The 24,730-nt window shown below is 40.6% G+C and overlaps 2 protein-coding genes across 7 annotated transcripts; both read right to left on the reverse strand.

Moving 5' to 3' along the window:
• Positions 1 to 283: 283 nt before the first annotated feature.
• On the reverse strand, positions 284 to 24,033 carry LIPT1 (lipoyltransferase 1). Of its 4 annotated transcripts, none has more exons than XM_067704202.1 (2): positions 23,933 to 24,033; positions 284 to 1,508 (listed from the first exon to the last, which is right to left on the reverse strand). In XM_067704202.1, the coding sequence occupies exon 2, from the start codon at positions 1,505 to 1,507 to the stop codon at positions 386 to 388; it is 1,122 nt and encodes a 373-aa protein (XP_067560303.1). In that variant the 5' UTR covers position 1,508; positions 23,933 to 24,033; the 3' UTR covers positions 284 to 385. The 4 variants fall into 4 exon arrangements, with proteins under 4 accessions (XP_067560303.1, XP_067560302.1, XP_067560300.1 ...); XM_067704201.1 differs by lacking the exon at positions 23,933 to 24,033 and adding an exon at positions 7,096 to 7,138 and having other exon boundaries at positions 284 to 3,962; XM_067704199.1 differs by lacking the exon at positions 23,933 to 24,033 and adding an exon at positions 6,502 to 6,634.
• C14H2orf15 (chromosome 14 C2orf15 homolog) lies at positions 11,273 to 24,608 on the reverse strand. 3 transcript variants are annotated; one of them, XM_067704208.1, is made up of 3 exons: positions 24,586 to 24,608; positions 23,933 to 24,047; positions 11,273 to 12,327 (listed from the first exon to the last, which is right to left on the reverse strand). In XM_067704208.1, exon 3 carries the CDS (start codon positions 12,255 to 12,257, stop codon positions 11,982 to 11,984), a length of 276 nt encoding a protein of 91 aa, XP_067560309.1. In that variant the 5' UTR covers positions 12,258 to 12,327; positions 23,933 to 24,047; positions 24,586 to 24,608; the 3' UTR covers positions 11,273 to 11,981. The 3 variants fall into 3 exon arrangements, with proteins under 3 accessions (XP_067560309.1, XP_067560308.1, XP_067560307.1); XM_067704207.1 differs by lacking the exon at positions 24,586 to 24,608 and adding an exon at positions 24,469 to 24,490; XM_067704206.1 differs by lacking the exon at positions 24,586 to 24,608 and having other exon boundaries at positions 11,273 to 12,324; positions 23,933 to 24,048.
• Between the last annotated feature and the right edge of the window lie 122 nt (positions 24,609 to 24,730).

Raw genomic sequence — 24,730 nt, forward strand, 5'->3', positions numbered from 1 at the left:
AGGACGGAAGGATAAGGAAACAATGAAACGGGAGAATTTTAGAGTTTAAGGTATCAGAGGTGGCAAGAAGCTGGGGTTATATTCCCTAGAGGTAAGAAAGAGAACGGACTCTGAGGTCAGAGTGTCCCATATGGTATACAACCCCAAGATGGTAACAGAGGAAGGAGGTGAAATACAAATGCAGCCAGGTATTAAAATCAATAAAGACAGAGAGGATCTTAGACATCAATGGAAAATATGGACTAGGATAGGTGATAGACAATTTCAAATAGGGAGAAGTTACTGAAGGAGACTAGATCTTTTTTATTTTAAGAGACAGACAATGTACTGTAAACATTTTTAATTCTGTCATTGAAACTGTCAATATTAAGAAATTTACTTGGAATCACATTATTCCCTTAATTTTTTCACAGAGCATATTCCATTTACTGTGTAGTTCATCATCTTCTGGACATGTTCTATGTAATATACTTGTAAGCATAGTCGTTTCAATTGGGCAAAATTTACTACCAATAAAACCTGAATTTAACTTGTCACGTATTTCCAGCGGCAACCAATGGTCAGGTGCTTCAATATTACAGATTTCAATTCTTCCATTCTTTATGTCTATGAATACTTTAATTTCCAAGTGTGAATGTTCATATAACACATTGAAGGAAGTGTTTACACTGAACTTTGGAGTTTTGCCATATATCCACTCCCAGGTCTGTAGTTCTTTGGCTCTGCTGTTTATTCCAGGAAACAGCGTCTCGTCTGTTGGGTTTATTAGGTGAATGTGATTATCGATTTGATGAGATGTAGCATACTCTGTGGCAATAGCATTTATCACTACTTCGCAGGTCAGGGTGGGATCTTTTTCCATAAGATTTTTTACTAAGGCAGGTGTGCTCGCAGTGGCAGTACTCCTGACCCCTTGGTAAGGGCTCTTCAACAAAGATGACAAGAAGGTCCCATCGGTACTGCATAGCAAAGTGCAGTGGTGATAAGCAGCGGTCTGGCCAATCCTGGAAGCTGTTCCTGAGATTTTAAACTGTCCATCAAGTAAAAGGTCAAACCTTTTGGTAGCCCGCACATCCAGCTGCGGCTGGACAGCCTTCAGAGCTTTAACAACTAATTTTAGATTTTCCATCCTATCGTACTTTTTTTTGGTTGTAAAAAAAGTCAAGTTGATGTTACCCATATCATGGTAGACTGTTCCTCCTCCACTTCTCCTCCGAGCTAGTTTTACACCTCCTTCTCTCATCAGATTCAGGTTACATTCCTGCCAAGGGTTCTGATGCCGACCAATTACAACAGAGGGAGAATTCCTCCAAAAGAAAAGAACCGGCTTGGCTTCTAGATTCATATGGTCATGGATCCAGTCTTCTACAGCCAGGTTTTGGTAAACATCATTGGAAACTGACTGTAAAATTAGCCCACTTTTAACTGTGTCTTTAAAACCAGCTGCTGGGACCTTGAGGTTACAAAGTAACTGGAAGCAATTCTTCATTGAAAATGGGATCAGCATGCTTTTAAAAATGGAAGACAAACAAATTAATGATGGAGAAAAAGAAAATTAAATTCTAGTTTGTAGCTATCAGTTCTTGGTTATTTAATCCAAACTTATTTAAGTATCCGGTCTGGTTGCTTTTCTTGCCTTTTAGCCTTATCATTAGTCTTTAGCAAAAATTGTACAACAGAGTACTCAAAGGAAATAAATGATACAAACCTCAAATTGTTTTAGTTGAAATGGAATAAGGGCACAGATTTTTCCAATAATAAAGCTGAAAATACATTATGTAATATATCTCAGAGACAAACAAATTATTTTGAATTCACAGGTAATACACATTATTTGAGAAAAATGAGAAAATACAGACAAGCAAAAAGAGCAAAATAAAAGAAACCATAACATGACCACCCGGAGATAATCCCAATTAACACTTTAGTGTGTACCCATTTTTTTATGTGCATGTGTAAAATACACACACACACTTTTCCCCACCAAAAGTGGAATGATACTCTTATTTCATTCAATGTTAAACCTATTTTTACATCGGTTTTAATGTCGTGTTACATTCCATTGTCAAGATACACCACCGTTTACTCAACCAGTCTCTTAGTTTGTAAGTTTAGACTGTCTCTAGTTTTTCTATGTTATCAACAATGTACTCATGAACATCTGTCTGGAAAGCTTTAATTATGTCCTTGTAGTAGTTTAAAAATAATTCCTATTTAATTTTGAGATACATGTTTACTGGCAGCCTGTTTTATTTAGATCAATATTAAATTAGGATGGACCCCCTGAAGTCAGGGGAGAGGTGGTCAGAGTAGCAAGGTTAAATAGAAAGGCTAGGAACAATTTTATTATGTTTTGACACTTTACACATTATTTGTGTTAGCAGTGCTGATGAAAAGGCTGAAAATACTAGCTGTAATAATGAAGTATTTTGACTGGTTATGGTTGTAAAGAAACCATTCTATTCCGATTTCGTTTCTTAGAATGGTCATAATTTTCCTTTAGGTTAAAGACCTGGGAAGGACTGGGTTATTGAAGCCCAGAACTAGGCCCCATTCTCTTGTAGTTACATCCTAGATGCACAATTCCTAGGGTAACAAGTCTTCGTATTTTCATCACTCTTGATATATCTTGATAAGTTATGCTACAGAAAAGCTGAACCAATTTACACTCTTTCTATCTAGAAAGGTCAGGAGAGGTGTAACAGAGGAAGGGATACTTGAACTGAGTCTCGAAATCTGATGGTTTTTACCACGTTGATGGGAGTAGCATGTTCCAGGCAAATGCAAAGACAGAGAGTCCTCCAACAGTAAGGCATGTCTTGGGGACTCCCTCCTCAAAGGAGTTCCACTACCAGTCTTCCAGCTCCACTGAAACCTTTGGCTGTGCTGTCCTAGGAAGCCTCTGCAGCCAGATGCCGTTTCTTTGGTTAAACTCTTTGTTCTTGGTTCTGTTTGACCAAATTTGATATCAGTCCCTCCTTCACTAAACAAATGTTTATGGAGTGCCTACTAGGCACAAGGTAGAATAAAGAAGGGGAGGAGACAAATTCATGTAATTCTAAAGCATCTGGCCTTTTTCTAAAAGCAGCTGGATCTAGTGAGGTGTTTTAAGTAGGAAAGTGTTAAGTCAGCCATTATACAAAACTGCTTCTGCTGGCAGTGTTGAGCATGGATTAAAAACAGATAGACTAGGGGCAGGGAGACGGTTTAACCGACCCATGCAGTTGTCCCAGTTAGAGATAATGAGGGCCTGAACGAGGGTAGCAGACACTGAGAAGGGATGGACATGAGGACATTAAGGTCACAGACTGGTCCTTGCCTTCAAGGAACTCACTATCTAGTGGGAGACACTAAAAAGCAAGGAAGGTGATAATTAAAATACAGTGTCAGGGCTTCCCTGGTGGCGCAGTGGTTGGGAGTCCACCTGCCGAAGCAGGGGACATGGGTTCGTGCCCCGGTCCGGAAAGATCCCACATGCCGCGGAGCGGCTGGGCCCATGAGCCATGGCCGCTGAGCCTGTGCGTCCGGAGCCTGTGCTCTGCAACGGGAGAGGCCACAACAGTGAGAGGCCCACGTACCACAAAAAAAAAAATATGGTGTCATAAGTGCTATGACAGGGTAAGTACATTAGAAGGCCATTTAACCCTCTCATCATTGGAAGTGACATTGAAGTTGAGACATAGAAGGGGTAAGGAAAAGTATCCCAACAAAGTACAGTAGCTTGGAGAAGAAGACCCATTCAAAGAATTCGAAGAATTTAACTAAATTGGCTGGTATTTAAGAGTGCAGGAATGGGGAGCTGCAAGAGATAAGGAGGCAGAAGTAGAGATCAGATTATGAAGAGACTTAAAATCCAGTTAGGGACTTCCCTGGCGGTCCAGTGGTTAGGACTCTGTGCTTTCACTGCAGGGGGCACGGGTTTGATCCCTGGTCCGGGAACTAAGATCCCACAAGCCTCGGGCCTAAATAAAAAAAAAAATCCATGTTAAATACTTGAACTTCACCCTGAGGGTGATGAGCAGGTGCTGAAGAGTTTTACAGATTTACACTTCAGAGACATCGCCTAGAGATTTAAGCAGGGAGAATCTTGATATCTGGTAATTGGTTCAGTGAGGGTGAGAGAAAGAAGTCAAGGGTCCTTTATGGTATGATTACAAGCCAGCATTCAAATCCCAACTCTGTCTCTTCCCAGCTAAGGCAGATTAATTGACTTTTCTGTGCCGCAGATCCCTTATCTGTAATATGTGGGTAACTGACAGGACTCATATCAGGATTAAATGAACTAATACATGTAAAGTGCTTATAAGAGTGCCCGGCACATAGAAAGTACACAGGATGTTAGCTCTTTTATTAATTTTATGCATACCCTGACTTCTGGCCTGGGAAATGGGTGGAAAGAGGTGACATTTCCTAGGACAGATTTCATAGGAAGAGGAGATACAGGGTGAAGATAACTGGTCCGTTTTGACTGCATTGGACTTAAGAGTCTTTGGCTACCAGCAGCCAATGGCACAGAGCTGAAGAGATGGTAACTAAGGGCTCCAGAATTGATCCAACTAATGTATTAATAGTGATCAAAATATCTGTATTCATCCAGGCATTGTGGATACGGTGTGAGTGAAACACAGTAAAGATATTAATTCAAGAGATCTTGCATCTACTACGCAACAGGCATTGTTCTTGGCACTTGGGATTCATCAGTGAACCAAATCAAGGAAGGTGATGAGGACCATATGAAAAAGGAAAGGGAACAAAGGAAATGTGTATGTGAGAGGAACTGGGCTGCTATTTAATTTAATTTATTATTAATTTATTTATTTATTCATTTATTTTGGCCACGAGGCATGCGGGATCTTTGTTCCCCTACAAGGGATCGAACCCATGCCCCCTGCAGTGGAAGCACCAAGCCTTAACCACTGAACTGCCAGGGAAGTCCCCAGGCTGCAATTTCACATAGGGTTGTCAGGCTAGGCTTCATCAAAAAAGTGACCAAAAAAGCAGACTAAGTCAGAAAGAGAAAAACAAATATCGTATATTAACATATATATGTGGAATCTAGAAAAATGGTACAGATGACCTTATTTGCAAAGCAGAAATAGCAACAGAGATGTAGAGAACAAACATATGGACACACCAAGGGGGAAAGAGGGGGGTGGGATAGATTGGGACTGACATATATACACTACTATGTATAAAACAGATAACTAATGAGAACCAACTGTATAGCACAGGGAACTCTACTCAATGCTCTTTGGTGACCTAAATGGGAAGGAAATCCAAAAAAGAGGGGATATATGTATACGTATAGCTGATTCACTTTTCTGTACAGCATAGACTAACACAACACTGTAAAGCAACTATACTCCAATTAAAAAAAAAAAAGCAGACTGAAAGTCGAGGGAGTTAGGCTAAGTGCCTACTATGTGCCAGAAACTGTTCTAGGCACCTGAACACACAAACAAATAGGACCCTGTGAAGAGGTAACATTTCCTACTGAGCCTCGTAGGACAAGAAAGAATCACACAAAGAGTGAGAAAAAGTGGGAACCCAGGGATGTCTGAGAAAACCTGAATGCCAATTTATTAATTTACAAAGAGAACTATAGGCTATCAACCGGATATTCAGATCGGCCTGTCCAACTACTCTCTCATCATAAGTTTGCTTGGTGAATACTGAATCCGGACAAAAGGATGGAGTTATATGACTTCAATGTCTGGTGGAATGAGCCTTGAGGAAAGCGCCTCTAAGCTCCTGGGCTCTGGAGAGACCCCACTGTTAACGCCAGGACACCCTGTCTCTCCCAGAGGAGGCCTGGAGTCATCCGGTCAGGCGCACCTCTCTTTTACTCCATGCTTCAAAAACAGATCAGACCGCCAGCTGCATGATGTACTGTCTTTTTTTAGTTGTCAGGATACTGTCAAGTTCTGAAGGCCTGATAAAATTTTGTCTCTTTAACTTTGCATATCTCTACTCTTACCTTTTAATTATTAATTTTTTATCGTTTTTTAATCAGAGGACAATCATATTTCCATGTTCTGGGAGGGACACTTAGCTACCACCACTTTGAATTTACCAAACCTGCTTCTCCATCATCGAACAGAAAGCAAAAAATAACAGGATCTCACCTACCCTCCTAGGCAGGCCCAGCTCCTTCAAAAAATCCCCCCCAAGTTTTATCTTGCCATCTTGCCACCTGTCTTAGTACATAACTTATCCAGTCTCAGGACAGCCGTGTGCCTGTTTGATTTCGCCTTTTTGGTTCTCGGTGGGCGCGCACGGGGCTGGCACCCAACATGTCTAATTTTTTGACCCTCCCGTGTTGCGGATAATCCGTTCCTAACCGTGGAGCTACGTCTTCCCAAGCTCTGACAGGACACTTCAGGGCCTGCAGCGCCAGCCGTGCGCACCGCCCCAGGGTCTCAGGTTCCCGCCCGCTGCCTGACCTCGGGGGCCCACGCTGCCTGCCCCGCCCCGCCTTGCCACGCCTCCGGTTTCACGCACCTGAGGCTTCCGGTCGCGGTCAAGCAGCGCGCGGGCCCGTGTGGGAAGGACGCGTGCGACCCGGAGTCCCGTCCTGCTGCGCACGCAGCCGCCCCGCCCGCCGCCCCGGCCCGCGGGGGGCGGGGCACCGGAAGCGCTGCGTAGGGGCGGGGCCGGGGGTTCTGGAGGGTCTTTACGACCGGCTGAGCTGGCGCCGAGCCAGAGGAGAGGCAGGGACGCCGCCCACGTCCGAATAATAGTATCAATAATATCGAAAGTCCTAGAGCCCCAGGGCAGATGGAGGTTCCCCGCGTGACAGCCCAGAGCGTTAGCGGGGAACAGGTAGGAGCGGGGTTGAGTCAGTCTGGAGGGGAGCCCGCCTGGTACCCAGAGCAGTCGGGTCGGATGTTCTTTACTGAACATCCAGGCATTGCGCGGGGCTTTGCACGTCTCATAGTCCAAAGGGCAGGCAACTCCACTTGGAAGGGAACGAAACTAAAATCGGTTTTAAAAGATAAATGGCATTTAAAGGAATAAACGCTGGTATTCCCAATACAGGGACATGTAGGAAGGAGTGGGTCGGAGAACAAACACACTGAGCGCAATGAACGTTACCACTCGGGGTGTGCCTCGGTGCAGCTGGCAAGAAAATCCTTGTGGCTTAGCCAGATGGGAAATTCCCCCGTCAGGCAAAGTTCCAAGTAACTATAGCTGCGTAACAAACTGCCTCAAACGCCAGTGGCTTAACACAACGATTTATTCTAACCTTTATATGGTCAAGGCTTGCTCACGTGGCTTCCTTCATTCAGCACAGGTTGGCTGAGCGGGGAGGTCCAGGACGGCCTTATTCACGCCTTTGGCGGCTGGTGCTGGCTGGCTGATGGGGCACCTCCGTTCAGCGCTAGCCTTGGAAGGAGCACTTTGGCCACATTCTGTTGACCAAAGCACCAGCAAAGGCAGCCCAGAGTCAAGGGGTGGAGAAATGGACCCCACCTCTTGATGAGAGGAGCCCAAAGAATTTGTGGTCATCTGTTTCAGGCTTCCACAGAAATCAATCTCTCTTTTGGCTTAGAATAGAAACCATCAAGACTTGCATCTTGGAGTAAGAAGCATCCAGTGTTCACAATTTGGTGATGCCGATACAATGACCAGGGCTCCATATAAAGCTACGATAAAGACACAGTGGCTCCTTATTTATTTACTATTACCCTCTTGAAGTCACTCTAATTAGTCTTTCTTGGATTATGCAGGTGGGAATGGATTCTGTGCAGTTAGTCCCAGTAGTTTTCCAAGTTATCATTAAAAAGAGCCACGCAATTCTCTTGCCCTTTGCTTATAGTACATCTTTCTAAATTCCATTTCTCTGGAATCTGAGGTGGTACAATTTTCCCCCCCCTAATTTCCTACCGAAGTGTTTTTCAAGAATGGATCCGTCCTCCCTGCTCCTAGACTTCCACCCTGTGGTTATCTTAACCCCTCTCCTACTTCTTCAGCTTCTCCACTGGATCCTTCTTCTGCTGACACTCAAACACGACCTCCATCTCATCTTCCATCTCTCATGCTGTCTACTCCCCTTCAGAGTTGAGCTTCTTTGTGGAGTTGCTACACATCCAGTATCCACTTCCTCACTTCCCATTCGTTTTTTAACCGACTCCAATATGGATTCTGTCCTGGTGTTCCATCAAAAGTGCTTTTTGCAGGGTGAGCAAAATGGGTGAAGATGATCAAAATGTACAAACTTCCAGTTATAAGATAAGTAAGTCCTGGATATGTAAATGTACAGCATGGTGACTATAAAAATACCGTACTGTATACTTGAAAGTTGCTAAGTGAATATATCTTAAAAGTTCTCATCGCAAGGAAAAAAAATAACTATGTGTTGATAGATGTTAACTTCTTACAGTGATCACTTTGCAGTATATACGAAATCATTATGTTGCACACCTGGAACTAATATAATGGCATATGTCAATTATATATCAATTTTTAAAGTTTATTTTAAAAATAATAAAATTCTTTAAATCATTAAAAAACTATTCAGGGATGACAGAGAATTAGGTCAGCTACTTACTCTCAAATGGTTGGGAGGAGAGGGAAAGGCCTTTGTACCATGCTTGCAACTTTGCTGTAAATTTGAGATTGTTTCAAAATAAAAGGAAAATAATATATGTTAGGTGTCTGGCATTGTAGTAAAGACTGTGAGCACCCCACCCAGGTCCCCTTTACCCTTAATTCATCATCCATTCTCCAGCTGGTGTGAATGAAGGAGCTAGCAGGCACAGGCACACCAGAGTGATTCACCCTGCATCCCTGCCCACCAGCCTCCCCACTTTGGCTTGGAGGTGGCAACCGATGCCTGACTGGCCTAGCGCTGCAATAGTCCCACCCCTTGCCTCAAAGTGGGACAACTCTGCAGTATGATCCCTCCAGAGCACCCTGTGAGTCAGGCCATGAATTTATCTGAGTGCTCATTCTTCGTTGATTCCTTCTGCTTCCCTGACTCCCTCACAGGCTTACCTTAAAGAGCACACTCTCAAAAATCATGTGCATCTGGGTCCTTGTCTCAGGTAGCTCCTAGGGAATCTCAACTAAGCCAGTTACACAACAGCTCAGTAAATGATAACTATTATTACTGGCATCAATGACAACACCATTAGATGCAATACCAATGCATGTATTATAGGTCTTATAGGTATGTTGAATCTAAGGTCTCCTAACATCCTTATTTCTCCTGAACTATATTATTTTTATATGGAAAGTTTCTCATCAGAAACAACGGTAGAACTCTGAAAAATGTTCACTTGAGGATTCTTCTTGTAGAATTCTTCCATAAAACAAATAAACACCTAAGTGAGGCTGTTGTTCTGATTAAACTTATTCCATTCTACCCCTTCCAGGAAGTATTTGTGGATTTCCATTCCCAGGTGTGCTGCTAAAACTATGGCTTCGCTTGGATTTGGGGATTCCAATTCTCTGATGTCTTAGCAGCAATAGTTCTCAGTCAGAGTAATTAATGCTTGCATTTGCTATCATCTCAATGACTGGATTGTGCTACAACATTTGACATCCTGCAATGCCTGGGGCATCACATACAATGAAGGACATCCCAAATTCAGTGTCCAACACACTATCAAATGTCCTGTTGGACATTCATGGAGGTGAAAAACCAGTCTGTAAATATTTGAGCCAAGTCCCTATTAAAGAAAAAAGTGGTTTTGCTAAGGTCACTAGTGCCATTCATGTTGCTAGATCCAGTGGACCTTTCAGGTCCTCATCTACCATTTCAGTTGACTGCCTCCACCTTAAAGACTTCTGTGGGCAATCTTGACACTATCCTGTCTTGGTTTTCCACCAACTCTGCCAACTCTTCAGTCCCCTTAGCCAGCTCCCCCTGCGTTGACCAGCTCCACCAACTCTGCCAACTCTTCAGTCCCCTTAGCCAGCTCCCCATGCGCTGACCAGCTCCACCAACTCTGCCAACTCTTCAGTCCCCTTAGCCAGCTCCCCCTGTGCTGCCCAGCTCCTAAGTGTTGTAGTTGCTTTATCTCACACTATACATCCACCATAAGCAACCTCTTTCGTTCCCATAGCTTTAGATACCATTCTGTATACAACTTCACAATTTGTATTTTTTCATTCCATACATAGGACTGTCTGCCTTAGAAACAGGTATGCCCAAAACCCATGCTCCCAAGCTCTTTCCCCCAGGGAACCTCCATGCATCTAGCTTTTTTTTTCTGTTTTTGTTTTTTTTTACTAGAAATCCTTTCATTTTCCTCATTTCCCACTTTAAGACCATCAGTCTGCCCTGCCAAACTTCACCTGGACTCTGTCCCCTTCTCGATATACCTCGACCATCACCATCACCTCACTTGGACAACCATGTCCCTGCAAAAGCTATACATGTCACGTCCTCAGAGAAGCCTTCCTAGTTCCCACAATTAAAAATCAAGTGTAGGGCTTCCCTGGTGGTGCAGTGGTTGAGAGTCCGCCTGCCGATGCAGGGGACACGGGTTCGTGCCCCGGTCTGGGAAGATCCCACATGCCGCGGAGCGGCTGGGCCCATGAGCCATGGCCACTGAGCCTGCACATCCGGAGCCTGTGCTCCGCAACGGGAGAGGCCGCAACAGTGAGATGCCCGCGTACCGCAAAAAAAAAAAAAAAAAAAAAAAAATCAAGCGTATGTGTTATGTCTCCTCTTCTGTCTCTCTGAAATTTAACTTTTTCTTCATGGCACATCACAATTTGTATCATATAATTACTGTCTGACGTTCTACCTTCCCTGGTAGACAGACAGTAAGCACTATGAAGGTAGTGGTAATTTATTCACCACTGTATCCTGAGCACCAAGCACAGTGCCGGGCTAGGTGAACAAATGAATGATTTGTGTATTTTTTCTCTCCCAAAGAATTATATTCTATAAATGATAAAGAGCATTATCTTAGTGGCTTACATCCCATTCAATTTTTTTTTTTTTTTAACTCTACAAATACGTGACATCTGTTTGGTTTTTTTCTGATTTACAAAATATTTCTTCTCCTAAAAGAAGATGCCTTTTCCTGTTTGAATATGCCTTTTTCCTTTATGAATATTAAGGAGATTACTCAATTGAGCATTAGAGATCACCAGTAAATATTAAAGTACAGGAAAATGTTCAAACCATACATAATAGAAATATTTATAGGTCACTGTTTGTCCAGACACAAATGGTTTTTAACTTCAGCTTACATTACTTGGGACAATACTGCTGTTTCAAACTAGTAGATGTTTTAATAAGAATGGCAAACTGATATATACAAAACAAGAATTTTTTTTAACAACTAGGCTGTTTTATTATATTAAATATTGGTGGTATAAAATGGTAACATCCGCAAGATAAATTATTACACTTAGAAAAAACGGTTTTGTGAACTCTGAAATGAATTCCACGTGGGTGAAAAAAAAGTTTTAAAAGGATTATTTGAAATGTGAAATGCTTCTCAAGGTATGTAATTTACTGGTCTTTGAGTTTAGCTGCCAGTGATCTTTAACAGAACAGACATGAAAAAATGCAAGAAGATAAAGTATTCTAAAGCAAAATCCCTAACTGGAATTTCAACATACAAAATCAGTACAGCAGAAATCATGTGAAATACTGATGTCAAATTGTTTGGGCACTGTTTTTTTGGGTTTTTGATCACTTGTTAGAGAAATACATTATAATTAAAATGTTTTGGTGCCATTTAAATACTGTTACACAAAAACTCTGATTTTTTGACAAGGACAGAATGTAATACCAGAGAAATCTTCTTTGAATTTTGGAAAGCTTCTTCTCTCTAAAGCAACTTTTCTGAATATGTATCATCAAAAAGTGCAATCTACAGTGATTCATAAATAGTGAAAAATAAGCAATCGTCTTCCTTCATTTTGTTAGGTTTTCATAATAAGGTTACATTCTCATTCAACAGGCCCTCTTAGTCAAAACCAATTTTTGGTTTCTTTGGTAACATACACAAATAACTTCATTCCACATCTATCATTTCTATTCCATCACTTTCTTTAACATACACCACTGAACCCAAGGCTTTCTCCGAAAGAGATCCTGTGCCAGTATCTTTGCTCCTTGTAAAGTTTTCTTGGTTTGTGTCTTCTAATCTTATTTTCTTGGTGTTTTGAAATAACTGAGTCACTGGTTCCAATTTGCTTTTCTCAGTGCCTTGCATTAAGTGATCATCCACTTTTGAATCCATACGCATAGCAGATACCTGAGTAGCAGATTTACTAAGAGAAAATCCCATTGGGACAGCTGAATAGAAATAGTTTGCAGGTCCCTCTTTAAGTAGTGGAGACGTTTCTTCAACTTGACTGCTTGGGGAAAAAATTGTTACAAGTGAATACAGCGGGAATTTCAACTAACTTCATGGCAATGTTTGTTTTAATGAAATTTCATGGTGATGATGCCAAAAATATAAAGTAAAATCGCCTTCCACCTCTCAGTGTTTACATTTTCTTTGTGGAAGGGTTTGCAGGTTCTACAGATTCTCCGAAAGTCTTTTTATTAAAAGGAATTTACTAGATGTTACCTTTCATCACCTTGCAGAAAATAATAGAACTTCTGTACTTAGTCCTGCCTATCATTCTTATTATCAAAAACTTTTAATTTATTATTAATGGATTAAAGAAATAATTACTGAAGGCCAAACACTCTGCTAGGTGTTCTAGGGAAAAAAAAAAAAGCTGCCCAAACAACTGTAAACATTTACACACGTAATAATACACTATCAAAATAATGAAGGAAAAACTGACAGAAATGAAGGGAGAAATAGACAGTTCTACAATAATAGTTGGAGATTTCAAAACTGAACTGTCAATAATGGAGAGAACAACCAGACAGGACACAAGTAAGGAAATAGAGGATTTAAACCACACAATAAACTGACTAGAGCTAACAAACACATGCAATACAAAAAACCCAACAACAACAGGATACATATTCTTCTCAAGGGGACATTTTCCAGGATAGACCATATGTTAGGCCACAAATTAAGTCTCAGTAGATTTAAAAAGATGGATATCATACAAAGTATGGATATCATACAAAGTATCTTCTCTGACCACAATGGGATGAAGTCAGAAATCAACAACAGAAGTAAAACAGGAAAATTCACATATTTGTGGAAATTAAGCAGTATACTCTTAAACAACCAATGGATCAAAGAAATCACAAGGGACATTTTAAAAAATACTTAGAGATGAATATAAACAAAAACACAACATATCAAACTTACGGGATGAAGCAAAATCAGTACTAAGGGGGGAATTTATAGTTATAAATACTTGCATTAAAAAAACAAGAAAGATCTCAAATCAACAAACTTTACAGCTTAATGAACTAGAAAAAGAAGAAGAAACTAAACCCATTACTAGCAGAAGGAAGGAAACAATAAAGACTAGAGCAGAGATAAATGCAGTAGAGAACAGAAAAGCAATAGAGGATAATCAATTAAACCAAAAGTAGTTTTTGAAAAGAGCAACAAAATTGACAAACTACCTCGATGGACTGAGAAAACTCAAATTACTAAATCAGAAATGAAAGGGGACATTACTACTGAGTCTACAGAAATAAAAAGTATTATAAGAGAGTGCTATGAACAACTGTATGCCAACAAATTGGATATCCTAGCTGAATGAACAAATTCCTAGAAACGCAAAACCTACCAAGACTAAGTCGATAAGAAACGAAAATCTGAATAGACCTATGACTGCTCAGACCATTCAGTGGGGGAAAGGGCAGCCTTTTCAACAAAATGTGCTGGGAAAACTGGATATCCACACGCAGAAGAATGAAGTTGGACCCTTACCTAATACCATATACAAAAACTAACGCAAGATGGATCAAAGACCTAAATGTAAGACCTAAAGCTCTAACTCTTAAAAGAAAACATAAGTCAAAATCTTCCTGATGGATTTGCAATGATTTGAATACACCACCAAAGGCAGAGGCAACAAAAGAAAAAATAGACAAGTTGGAACTTATGAGAATATATAAATTTTGTGCATTAATAGACACGAGACTATAAAGGCAACCCACAGAAGGAGAAAATATTTGCAAACCATATATATGATAAGGGACTAATACCCAGAATATACAGAGAACTGAATCTCAACAACAACAAAATAATCCAATTCAAAATTTGGCAAAGGACTTGAATAGCCATTTCTCCAGAGAAGATATATGAATGGCCAACAATTACATGAAAAAATGCCCACCATCACTAATAATTAGGGAAATTCAGATCACAGCTACCAATTAGATACAGCCTCACAACCATTAGGATAGCTACTATTAAAAAAAAAAAACAGAAAATAACAAGTGTTGTTGAGGATGTGGAGAAATTCAAACCTTTTTTTAAAAAAATTAATTAATTATTTTTGGCTGCATTGGGTCTTCATTGCTGCGCACGGGCTTTCTCTAGTTGCAGCGAGTGGGGGCTACTCTTCGTTGTGCTGCACGGGCTTCTCATTGTGGTGGCTTCTCTTGTTGCAGAGCACAGGCTCTAGGCACGCAGCCTTCAGTAGTTGTGGCTTGTGGGCTCTAGAGCACAGGCTCAGGAGCTGTGGTGCATGGGCTTAGTTGCTCCGCGGCATGTGGGATCTTCCCAGACCAGGGCTCGAACCCGTGTCCCCTGCATTGGCAGGCGGATTCTTAACCACTGAGCCACCAGGGAAGCCCGAAATTCAAACCTTTATGCACTATTGGTGGGAATGTTCAATGGTACAGCTACTGTGGAAAACAGTGTGGCAGTTCCTCAAATAATTAAAAATAGAATTACCATACGATCCAGCAAACCAACTTCTGGGTCTTGAAGACATATTTGTACACCCATGTACAAATAACATAAGCTATTATTCACAATAGCTAAAATGTGGAAGCAACTCAAGTGTCCAACGATGGATCATAGGTAAGCAAAATGTTGTATATAAATATGATGAAATATTCAGCATTAAAAAGGAGGAAATTCTGCAATATGCTACAACGTGATGAACCTTGAACACATTATGCTAAGTGAAATAACTCATAAAGACAAATACTGTATGACTCTACTTACATGAGGTAGCTAGAAGTCAAAATCATAGAGACAGAAAGTAGAATGATGGTTGCCATGGGGAGGTGTTGTTTAAGGGGTATAGACTTTCAATTTTACAAGATGAAAAGAGTTCTGGAGATAAATGGTGGTGATGACAGCACAAAATTATGAATATATTTAATACACTGAACTATACACCTAAGAATGGCTAAGATGCTACATTTTATGTTACATGTATTTTACCACAATACAAAAAACTAAAGAAAAAAAAAGATGTCCAATAAAGAAACAGTACCTTTTATTACCAATGCCCAATCTGCTTAGAGAGATGAGCATGCAACATGGCGGGAGGGGCTTGGAAAGGTTGTGAAAGGAGGGGGCCTACGTCAGGGTTGGGCTTTGAAAGATGGTCAGGAATTTGGTAAGCAGAGTTGACCAGGATGGCAGAAGGGACCAGAGCTTGTTACAGAACAGTGATCTACTGAAGAAGCTCTAGCAGCAACTTGAGATCTGGAACCCACTCCACAGCTGTGAATGAAAGCACTTACTCACCTTTTAGAATGTATTTCTTTAATATTTAGGTACTGGAGTTATCTTTTATGAGTTTACAATTCCATCCCCATCAAGCCCTAATCATTTACTGACAGAAGATTTCTAAAGATATCATGTTGAAACCTTGTTTATCCATATTCGTGATTGAATATCAGTGTTTAATCTGTAACAGAACAGAGTCCAGGGTCTACAGTAGTATCCTAAACATAGTAGTTAATCAAATGTTGTTAGTATAACAAATACCTGTTTCTTAGATTTGGAAATTGAAGATGAATTTTTTTCTCATCAAGTGAATATCCAATACTACCTTCAAATGAGTAAAAGTGAGTTTATTCTGTTATTTGGTTCCTCCTCTTTGATTATTTAAAAAGGAAACACTCCTCTCAAAAATGCATAAGTTGGGGCTTCCCTGGTGGCACAGTGGTTGAGAGTCCACCTGCCGATGCAGGGGACACGGGTTCGTGCCCGGCTCCGGGAAGATCCCACATGCCGCGGAGCGGCTGGGCCCGTGAGCCATGGCTGCTGAGCCTGCGCGTCCGGAGCCTGTGCTCTGCAATGGGAGAGGCCACAACAGTGAGAGGCCCACGTACCGCAAAAAAAAAAAAAAAAAAAAAAAGCATAAGTTGAATCTAATCATGAGGAAACAATCAGATAAACCCAAATTGAGAGACATTATATAAAATAAATAACCCGTACTCAGAAATGTCAATGTATGAAAGACAAAGAGAAGTTGAGGAACTGCTCCAGATTAAAGGGTACTAAAGAGACATGATTTCCAAATGTAGTCAATGATCCTGAATTGGGAGGTGGGGTGGGCTGGAACGTGGAGGAAATGTACTACAAAGGCCATTTCTTGGACAATTGGACAATTTGAATATGGATGGTTTATTAGATAATAATGTTGCATCACTGTTAAATCCCCTGATTGGGATAATTGTATTGTGGTTATATTAGTGAATGTCCTTGGTCTCAGGAGATAACATGCTGACATAGGGGTAAAGGATCATATCTACAACTTGCTTTCAAATTATCTAGTGAGAGATAGATACAGAGAGAAAGTAACATATGCAAAATGTTAATGACTCTAGGTGGGAAAGGATAAAAAATTCTTCAGTATATTATTTTTGCTAAACTTCTATATGTTTAAAACTTTTTCAAAATACAAAGTTAAAAAAAAATTAAAGGGACTTCCCTGGTGGTGCAGTGGTTAAGACTCCACACTCCCAATGCGGGGGGCCTGGGTTCGATCCCTGGTCAGGGAACTAGATCCCACGTGCTTGCTGCAACTAACAGTTCATATGCCACAACTAAGGAGCCCATGTGCCACAACTAAGGAGCCCGCCTGCCACAACTAAGACGTGGTGCAACCAAATTAAAAAAAAATTTAAAAGAAAATACTAACAAAACTATAAAACATACCACATTTGAAATTGACAGAGGGTAAAATAATGGTAATGTATATAATTACCCACTAGCACATTAAACTTCACTCTAACAGAGGGACTGAGAAGGAATGAAATGCAATAGATTAGATTTGGCCCTATGAGTCTCACCTTAACTTCTCTGGGATTTTGAGGACAGGAAGGGAGAAGAAGTCTATTGGGGGCCTCTTTGACCTAGTATTTCAGTTGCCATTCAAAGGAAATCTTGTATGCATATGGAAGAATAAAGATCTATAAAGAGCTAAATAAATTTGGACATTCACACACAAAAAGCACAGAGACTTGCCATACCAGATTTTAAGATATGCCACAGGGCCTTCCCTGGTGGCTCAGTGGTTGAGAGTCCGCCTACTGATGAAGGGTACACAGGTTCGTGCCCTGGTCCAGGAATATCCCACATGCCGCGGAGTGGCTGGGCCCTTGAGCCATGGCCGCTGAGTCTGCGCGTCCGGAGCCTGTGCTCCGCAATGGGAGAGGTCACAACAGTGAGAGGCCCGCATACCGCAAAAAAAAAAAAAAAAAAAAAAAGCTTCCAACAAACAAAAGTCCAGGACCAGATGGCTTCACAGGTGAATTCTATCAAACATTTAGAGAAGAGCTAACACCTATCCTTCTCAAACTCTTCCAAAAATTGCGGAGGAAGGAACATTCCCAAACTCATTCCATGAGGCCACCATCACCCTGATACCAAAACCAGACAAAGACACTACATAAAAGGAAAATTAAAGACCAATATCACTGATGAACATAGATGCAAAAATCCTCAACAAAATACTAGCAAACAGAATCCAACAGTACATTAAAAGGATCATACACCATGATCAAGTGGGGTTTATCCCAGGGATGCAAGGATTCTTCAATATATACAAATCAACCAGTGTGATACACCATATTAACTAATTGAAGGATAAAGACCATATGCTCATCTCAATAGATGCAGAAAAAGCTTTTGACAAAATTCAACACCCATTTTTGATAAAAACTCTCCAGAAAGTGGGCATAGCGGGAACCTACCTCAACATAATAAAGGCCGTATATGACAAACCCAGAGCAAACATCATTCTCAATGAAAAACTGAAAGCATTTCCTCTAAGATCAGAAACAAGAAAAGGATGTCCACTCTCACTATGATTCAACATAGTTTTGGACATCCTAGCCACAGCAATCAGAGAAGAAAAAGAAATGAGAGGAATACAAATTGGAAAAGAAGAAGTAAAATTGCCACTGTTTGCAGATGACATGATACTATACATAGAGAATCCTAAAGATGCTACTAGAGCTAATCAATGGATTAGGTAAAGTTGCAGGATACAAAATTAATGCACAGAAATCTCTTGCATTCCTATACACTAATGATGAAAAATCTGAAAGAGAAATTAAGGAAACACTCCCATTTACCACTGCAAGAAAAAGAATAAAATACCTAGGAATAAACCTACCTTGTGAGACAAAAGACCTGTATGCAGAAAACTATAAGACACTGATGAAAGAAATTAAAGATGATACCAACAGATGGAGAGATATACCATGTTCTTGGATTGGAAGAATCAATATTGTGAAAATGACTATACTACCCAAAGCAATCTATAGATTCAATGCAATCCTTATCAAATTACCAGTGGCATTTTTTATGGAACTAGAACAAAAAATCTTAAAATTTGTATGGAGACACAAAAGATCCTGAATAGCCAAATCAGTCTTGAGGGAAAAAAACTGAGCTGGAGCTGACTTCAGACTATACTACAAAGCTACAGTAATCAAGACAATATGATACTGGCACAAAAACAGAAATATAGATCAATGGAACAGGATAGAAAGCCCAGAGATAAACCCATGCTCCTATGGTCAACTAATCTATGACAAAGGAGGCAAGGATATACAATGGAGAAAAGATAGTCTCTTAAATAAGTGGTGCTGGGAAAACTGGACAGCTACATGTACAAGAATGAAATTAGAACACTCCATAACACCATACACAAAAATAAACTCAAAATGGATTAGAGACCTAAATGTAAGACCAGACACTATAAAACTCTTAGAGGAAAACATAGGAAGAACACTCTTTGACATCACAGCAAGATCTTTTTTGATCCACCTCCTAGAGTAATGGAAATAAAAACAAAAAATAAACAAATGGGACCTAATGAAACTTCAAAGCTTTTACACAGCAAAGGAAACCATAAATAAGATGAAAAGACAACCCTCAGAATGGGAGAAAATATTTGCAAATGAATCAACGGACAAAGGATTAATCTCCAAAATATATAAACAGCTCAATATTAAAAAAACAAACAACCTATCCAAAAATGGTCAGAAGACCTAAATAGACATGTCTCCAAAAAGACATACAGATGGCCAAGAAGCACATGAAAAGCTGCTCAACATCACTACTTATTAGATAAATGCAAATCAAAACTACAATGAGGTATCACCTCACACCAGTCAGAATGGGCATTATCAGGAAATCTACAAACAACAAATGCTGTAGAGGGTGTGGAGAAAAGGGAACACTCTTGCACTGTTGGTGGGAATGTAAATCGATACAGCCACTATGGAGAACAGTATGGATGTTCCTTAAAAAACTAAAAATAGAATTACCATATGATCCAGCAATCCCACTACTGGGCATATACCCAGAGAAAACCATAATTCAAAAAGACACATGCACCCCAATGTTCATTGAAGCACTATTTACAATAGGCAGGTCATGGAAGCAACCTAAATGCCCATCAACAGATGAATGGATAAAGAAGATGTGGTACATATATACAATGGAATATTACTCAGCTATAAAAAGGAACGAAATTGGGTCATTTGTTGAGACGTGGATGGATCTAGAGACTGTCATACAGAGTGAAGTAAGTCAGAAAGAGAAAAACAAATATCGTATATTAACGCATATATGTGGAACCTAGAAATATGGTACAGGTGAACTGGTTTGCAGGGCAGAAATTGAGACAGAGATGTAGAGAACAAACATATGGACACCAAGGGGGAAAGCGGCGCGGCGGTGGCAGTGGTGGTGTGATGAATTGAGCGATTGGGATTGACATGTATACACTGATGTGTATGAAACTGATGACTAATAAGAACCTGCTGTATAAAAAAATAAATAAAATAAAATTCAAAAATTAAAATAAAAAAAGAAATTGTAAACAAAGTTCAGAAGACAGAGAAAGGACTGGAAGATGTGCTGTCCAAGCTGACAAGGGATTTATAGTTATAATATAACAAGAACAACTATGAATTAACAAGGAAAAAGGAAACCCATTAGAAAAATGGGCAAAGGATACAGAGACATAATTCACCGACTGGAGAATCCCCAAAAGATAACGTGTGCATAAAGCAATGCTCAGACTTATTAGAAATCAGAGAAATGCAAGTTTGCTACCATCTGAATGGCAGATAGGTGGGTAGCACCGAATATTTAGTAGAATGCAGGAAACCTTGTGCATTGCTGATGGAGTAATTTTTAATTCCTACCTCACATTCCACATCCAATCCTTCAGTGAATCCTGTTTCTGTTTCTACCCTTGCCTATGCCTCCCCACTGTTTGTTCTTCTAACTGTATCTGGAATGGGCCTTTTAAAACATAAGGCATATCACATCCATCCTCTGCTCAACACACTCTAGTTACTTCCCATCACAGAGTAAAGCCAAATTCTCTACCTAACAAGTCTCCAGCTGTGGTAGGCAGAAGAATGGTCCCCAAAGAAGTCCATATCCTAATCCCCACAACCTGCGAACGTTCTGTTACATGGCAAGGGGGCATTAAGGTTGCCAATCAACCTACCTTGAGGTGGGGAGATAACCCTGGGCTAATTGGTGGCTACGAATATAATCACAAGGGTCTTTATAAGTGAGGGCGAGGGGAACTCCCTGGCGGTCCAGTGGTTAGGACTTGGCACTCTCACTGCCAAGGGCCTGGGTTCGATCCCTGGTTGGGGAACTAAGATTTCAGAAGCCACTCAGTGCAGCAAAAAAAGAAAAAAGAAGAAAAATTGAGGGAGAGACAGGAATGTCACTGTTAGAGTGATGACTGGCCATCGCTGGCTTTGAAGATAGAAGGGGACCACAAGCTAATAAGCAAAGCGGGCAGCCTGTAGCAGCTGGAAAGGCAAGAAAACAGATGCTCCCCTAGAACCTCCAGAAGGAATGCAGCCCTGCTGACATCTCAGTATTAGCCCAGTGAGATCCGTTTTGGATTCTAACCTCCAGGACTGTAAGATAATAAATTGGTGTTGCTTAAAGCTACCACATTTGTGCCAAACTGTTACAGCAGCAATAGGAAACAGATACACCAGTAACATTCTGTCATCCCAAGCTCTTCTCCTCTCCACTCTGCCCCCCGCCCCATGACCTCATTACTGTTCCTCCAGGACATGCTTCGGGGACCTCTTCTGCTTCAGGGCCCAGGCACTGACAGTTCCCTCAGGCTGAAGCAATTTCTGAATTGCAAACCACTTCTGATGGGGATGATTAGTGGAGATAGCTGACTTCTGCTTCTGTCCAGGATGGAGTAACATGGACCAGATTTATCCTCATGCCTTAAACATCTTAAAAACAGACAAAACACATGAAGCAATGGTTTTTAGATACTGGACAATAGGTAGTACAGGAGAGTGATCCCTAAGAGAAAGGAGATAAGGTTAAGTCTTATGAGTGCTCAGGGCCTGGAAATTTTAGGCTTCATCACAAGGAAGGGGAATCCAAATTGACTCTGGCCACTTCAGTGAACTGTGAAGACAGACTTCAGAGTTTGCAGAGGCCAAGATGGCTAGAATTTGTGGAGAGAGGGGAGAGGTGCAGTGAGAGAGCGAGCTCCAGAGGTCTGCAGAAGATTCCCCACAGTTCTTTGGCTGAATACTTATCAGTGTATGTGTGTAAAAAAACTATTGAGCCCTGGGGAAAATAACACCAAAAAGGAGAAGGCAGAATAGTTCTTAGAGCCTACACAGGGCCAAGAATAGAGTTCTCACCAGTCAGAGTAGAAAGAACTCTTAATACACTGGTCATTGAATAGAGTCCTCAGAAAGGTATTGCCTCAGTAATGGGGTCAAATTAGCCCTAAATAAAGACTATTTTGGACCTAACAAAGCTTAAAAGCAAGCTTCTAAAGCAGGTCTGTCCAACAGGACTTTTTGCAATGATGGAAATATCCTATATGGATTGTCTAATATAGTAGCCACTAGCCACGTGTGGATGTTGGCAGGCGAGAATTCTAATACAGAACGACCGATGCAAGCTGGATGTTGGAATTTGAAATATACAGAATACAAATGAGGAACTAAACTTTAAATTTTATTTAATTTTATGAATACAAATTCAAATAGCCACATGTAGCTAGTGGTTACTATTTTCAACAGGGCAGCTCTAAAGGATCAAACTGTTTCCAAGTAAACTTGTTGCATCTCAGAAAAAAGCCTAAATATATTTAAAGAAAAACCAAAACCCAAACCTCCAGCACCCAACAATGTCAAATCTGCAACACCTGGCAGCCAATAAAAACTCACCAGGCATGAAAACAAGCAGAAGAATGTGACGCATAACCAGGAGGAAAAAAATCAGTTAATAGAAACAATGCCAAGAATGAGACAGATGATAGAATTAGTACACAACAGCTATTTTAAATATATTCCATATTTCCCAAAGCATGGGCATGATGAAGTGAGAAATGAAAGACATTTAAAAAAAATCAAACTGGAATCCAGAGATGAAAAATATAAATCGGACATGAAAAATATCGTGGATGGGAGTAACACTGCCAAAGGAAAGAACAGTGAGCTTGAAAATATATCAGTACAAACTATCCAATTAAAAAAAAAATGAACAGAGCATCAGTTAGCTGCAGAACAGCAAAAAGCAGCTTAACATGTGTATACTTTTTTTTTAAGGGGACCAGGGAGGTACCGAGGAAGAAAAAAGGTGAAATAGAGGTTTTTGTAGCGAAGTTTGTGAAATGGAGAAACCCGATCTCAGACTTGCACAGGAGTATCTATTACAAGGGAGAGAGCTCAGGTGCTATAAAAGGATTAGGTGGGGCAGGAGGGGGCACTCAGCACTCTTTGGGTTTCCACAGAGGGAGGAAATTTTTCACTTTCTTGGGCTGAGGGAGGAAGTCAACAGTCCTTGATAGGAAAAGAAAGGAAACTCTTCACGCCCTGGTCTAGCTTTAAAATGATCTTTTCCCTACATTCTTTTTTTTTTTTTTTTTTTTTTTTTTTGCGGTACGCGGGTCTCTCAGTATTGCGGCCTTTCCCGTTGCGGAGCACAGGCTCCGGACGCGCAGGCTCAGCGGCCATGGCTCACGGGCCCAGCCGCTCCCTAATTTTTTCCCTAAAGGGAGTACTTTCCTACCACCTGTATTAACAATCCCCTTCTCCCCACAAGCCTTCAACTCTATCTTAGAGTTTTGAGGTTTGTACATTTTTCCCCATTTCTTTTCAATAATGCTAGATCATGAGAACATTTTATTCAAAATAATCTTAGTATTTTAAGAGGAAATGAGATTATACTTTGCTTTCCCTAAAATAACTTTTCAGGATGGTCTTTGAGAGCTCATGCTTCTTTGTAACTTATTTTATCAGTTAGGTATAATTATATTTCACAGGAAATGTATCTCTTGGGACCTCTGACTTCTTTATCTAAAATAACAGGGACACGATTTAATTTTTTAGTATCTAGCTATACTTACGAAGTATATTATATCTGAAAAGATGAGAAAATGTACTGGCACAAATAACAAATAAAATGTACTGGCATAAAAAAATCAGAGCAGAGACTGGAAAAACATATGGCACATATTTAAATGCACTTCTGTGAAATTCGTTCTAACATAAAATTTATTTATGCCTGTCAAAATACATTGTGGGAAAAAAATGAGTACTCACCTGGCAAAAACAGGAAGCGTTAGTCTCTTGAAATGTGAGATTACTTTTGAAAGACACAGGCGAATACTATATCAAGATCATCAGAGAACAGCTATGAAAACCTAGTTTATTTCATCTGTAGGAAAAGACAGGGAGATAAAACCACCTTTAGAGTTCAGAAGCCCTTGGGTTACTTAAGAAAAGTGGAACATGTTAAACATGAAGAAATGTTTAAAGGACAATATTTCTTTTCCAGCTGAGCTCCAAAAATTTGGCAGAATAATGCAATTCTCATTCTTTTCCCCTTCTTCATTTTTAGGTAATGTGGTCAATATTAACATAGTTGGATGGCCAAAAATAATATTACACCTGGTTAACTTAAATGAGTGTTCCCAGACTGAAGGCTCCTATTTGAGAGGACAAATTTAAACGGTATTAAACAGGAGCAGAATCTGTACAATATTAAATATCAAGCGATATTTCTTTTTTTTGTTAACCATGATCAGTTTTTCTTCAAAGGGGACTTGGAGTAGGCCTGGCTTGTGGAGAAGGCATACCGGTCAGGAACCTGCGCTGTCATCACTAGTTCTGTCACTCTCAGATTCAACCCAGACTGGATGGTGCCTGGCGGACGGGGCTCGGGGTCCGCAGGCTCCCCAGCTGCGGGCGCTTACCGCAACAGGACGGTCTCTCCCCCGAGGCTGCAAGCAGCAGCACCCGACCCGGGAGGCTCCACGCAAACAGGCCCCTGACTGCGGACCGAGAGCGCACCACCCTCCCAGCGCCCAAGAGCAACTCTGCGGAGTAACGAATTCACTG

Source organism: Pseudorca crassidens, chromosome 14 (genome assembly GCF_039906515.1).
Source record: "Pseudorca crassidens isolate mPseCra1 chromosome 14, mPseCra1.hap1, whole genome shotgun sequence".
NCBI lineage: Eukaryota > Metazoa > Chordata > Mammalia > Artiodactyla > Delphinidae > Pseudorca > Pseudorca crassidens.

Coding starts and splice junctions, on each gene's coding strand:
- LIPT1 (XM_067704202.1), bottom strand. CDS start 1,507: ATGCTGATCCCATTTTCAATGAAGAATTGCTTCCAGTTACTTTGTAAC.
- C14H2orf15 (XM_067704208.1), bottom strand. CDS start 12,257: ATGGGATTTTCTCTTAGTAAATCTGCTACTCAGGTATCTGCTATGCGT.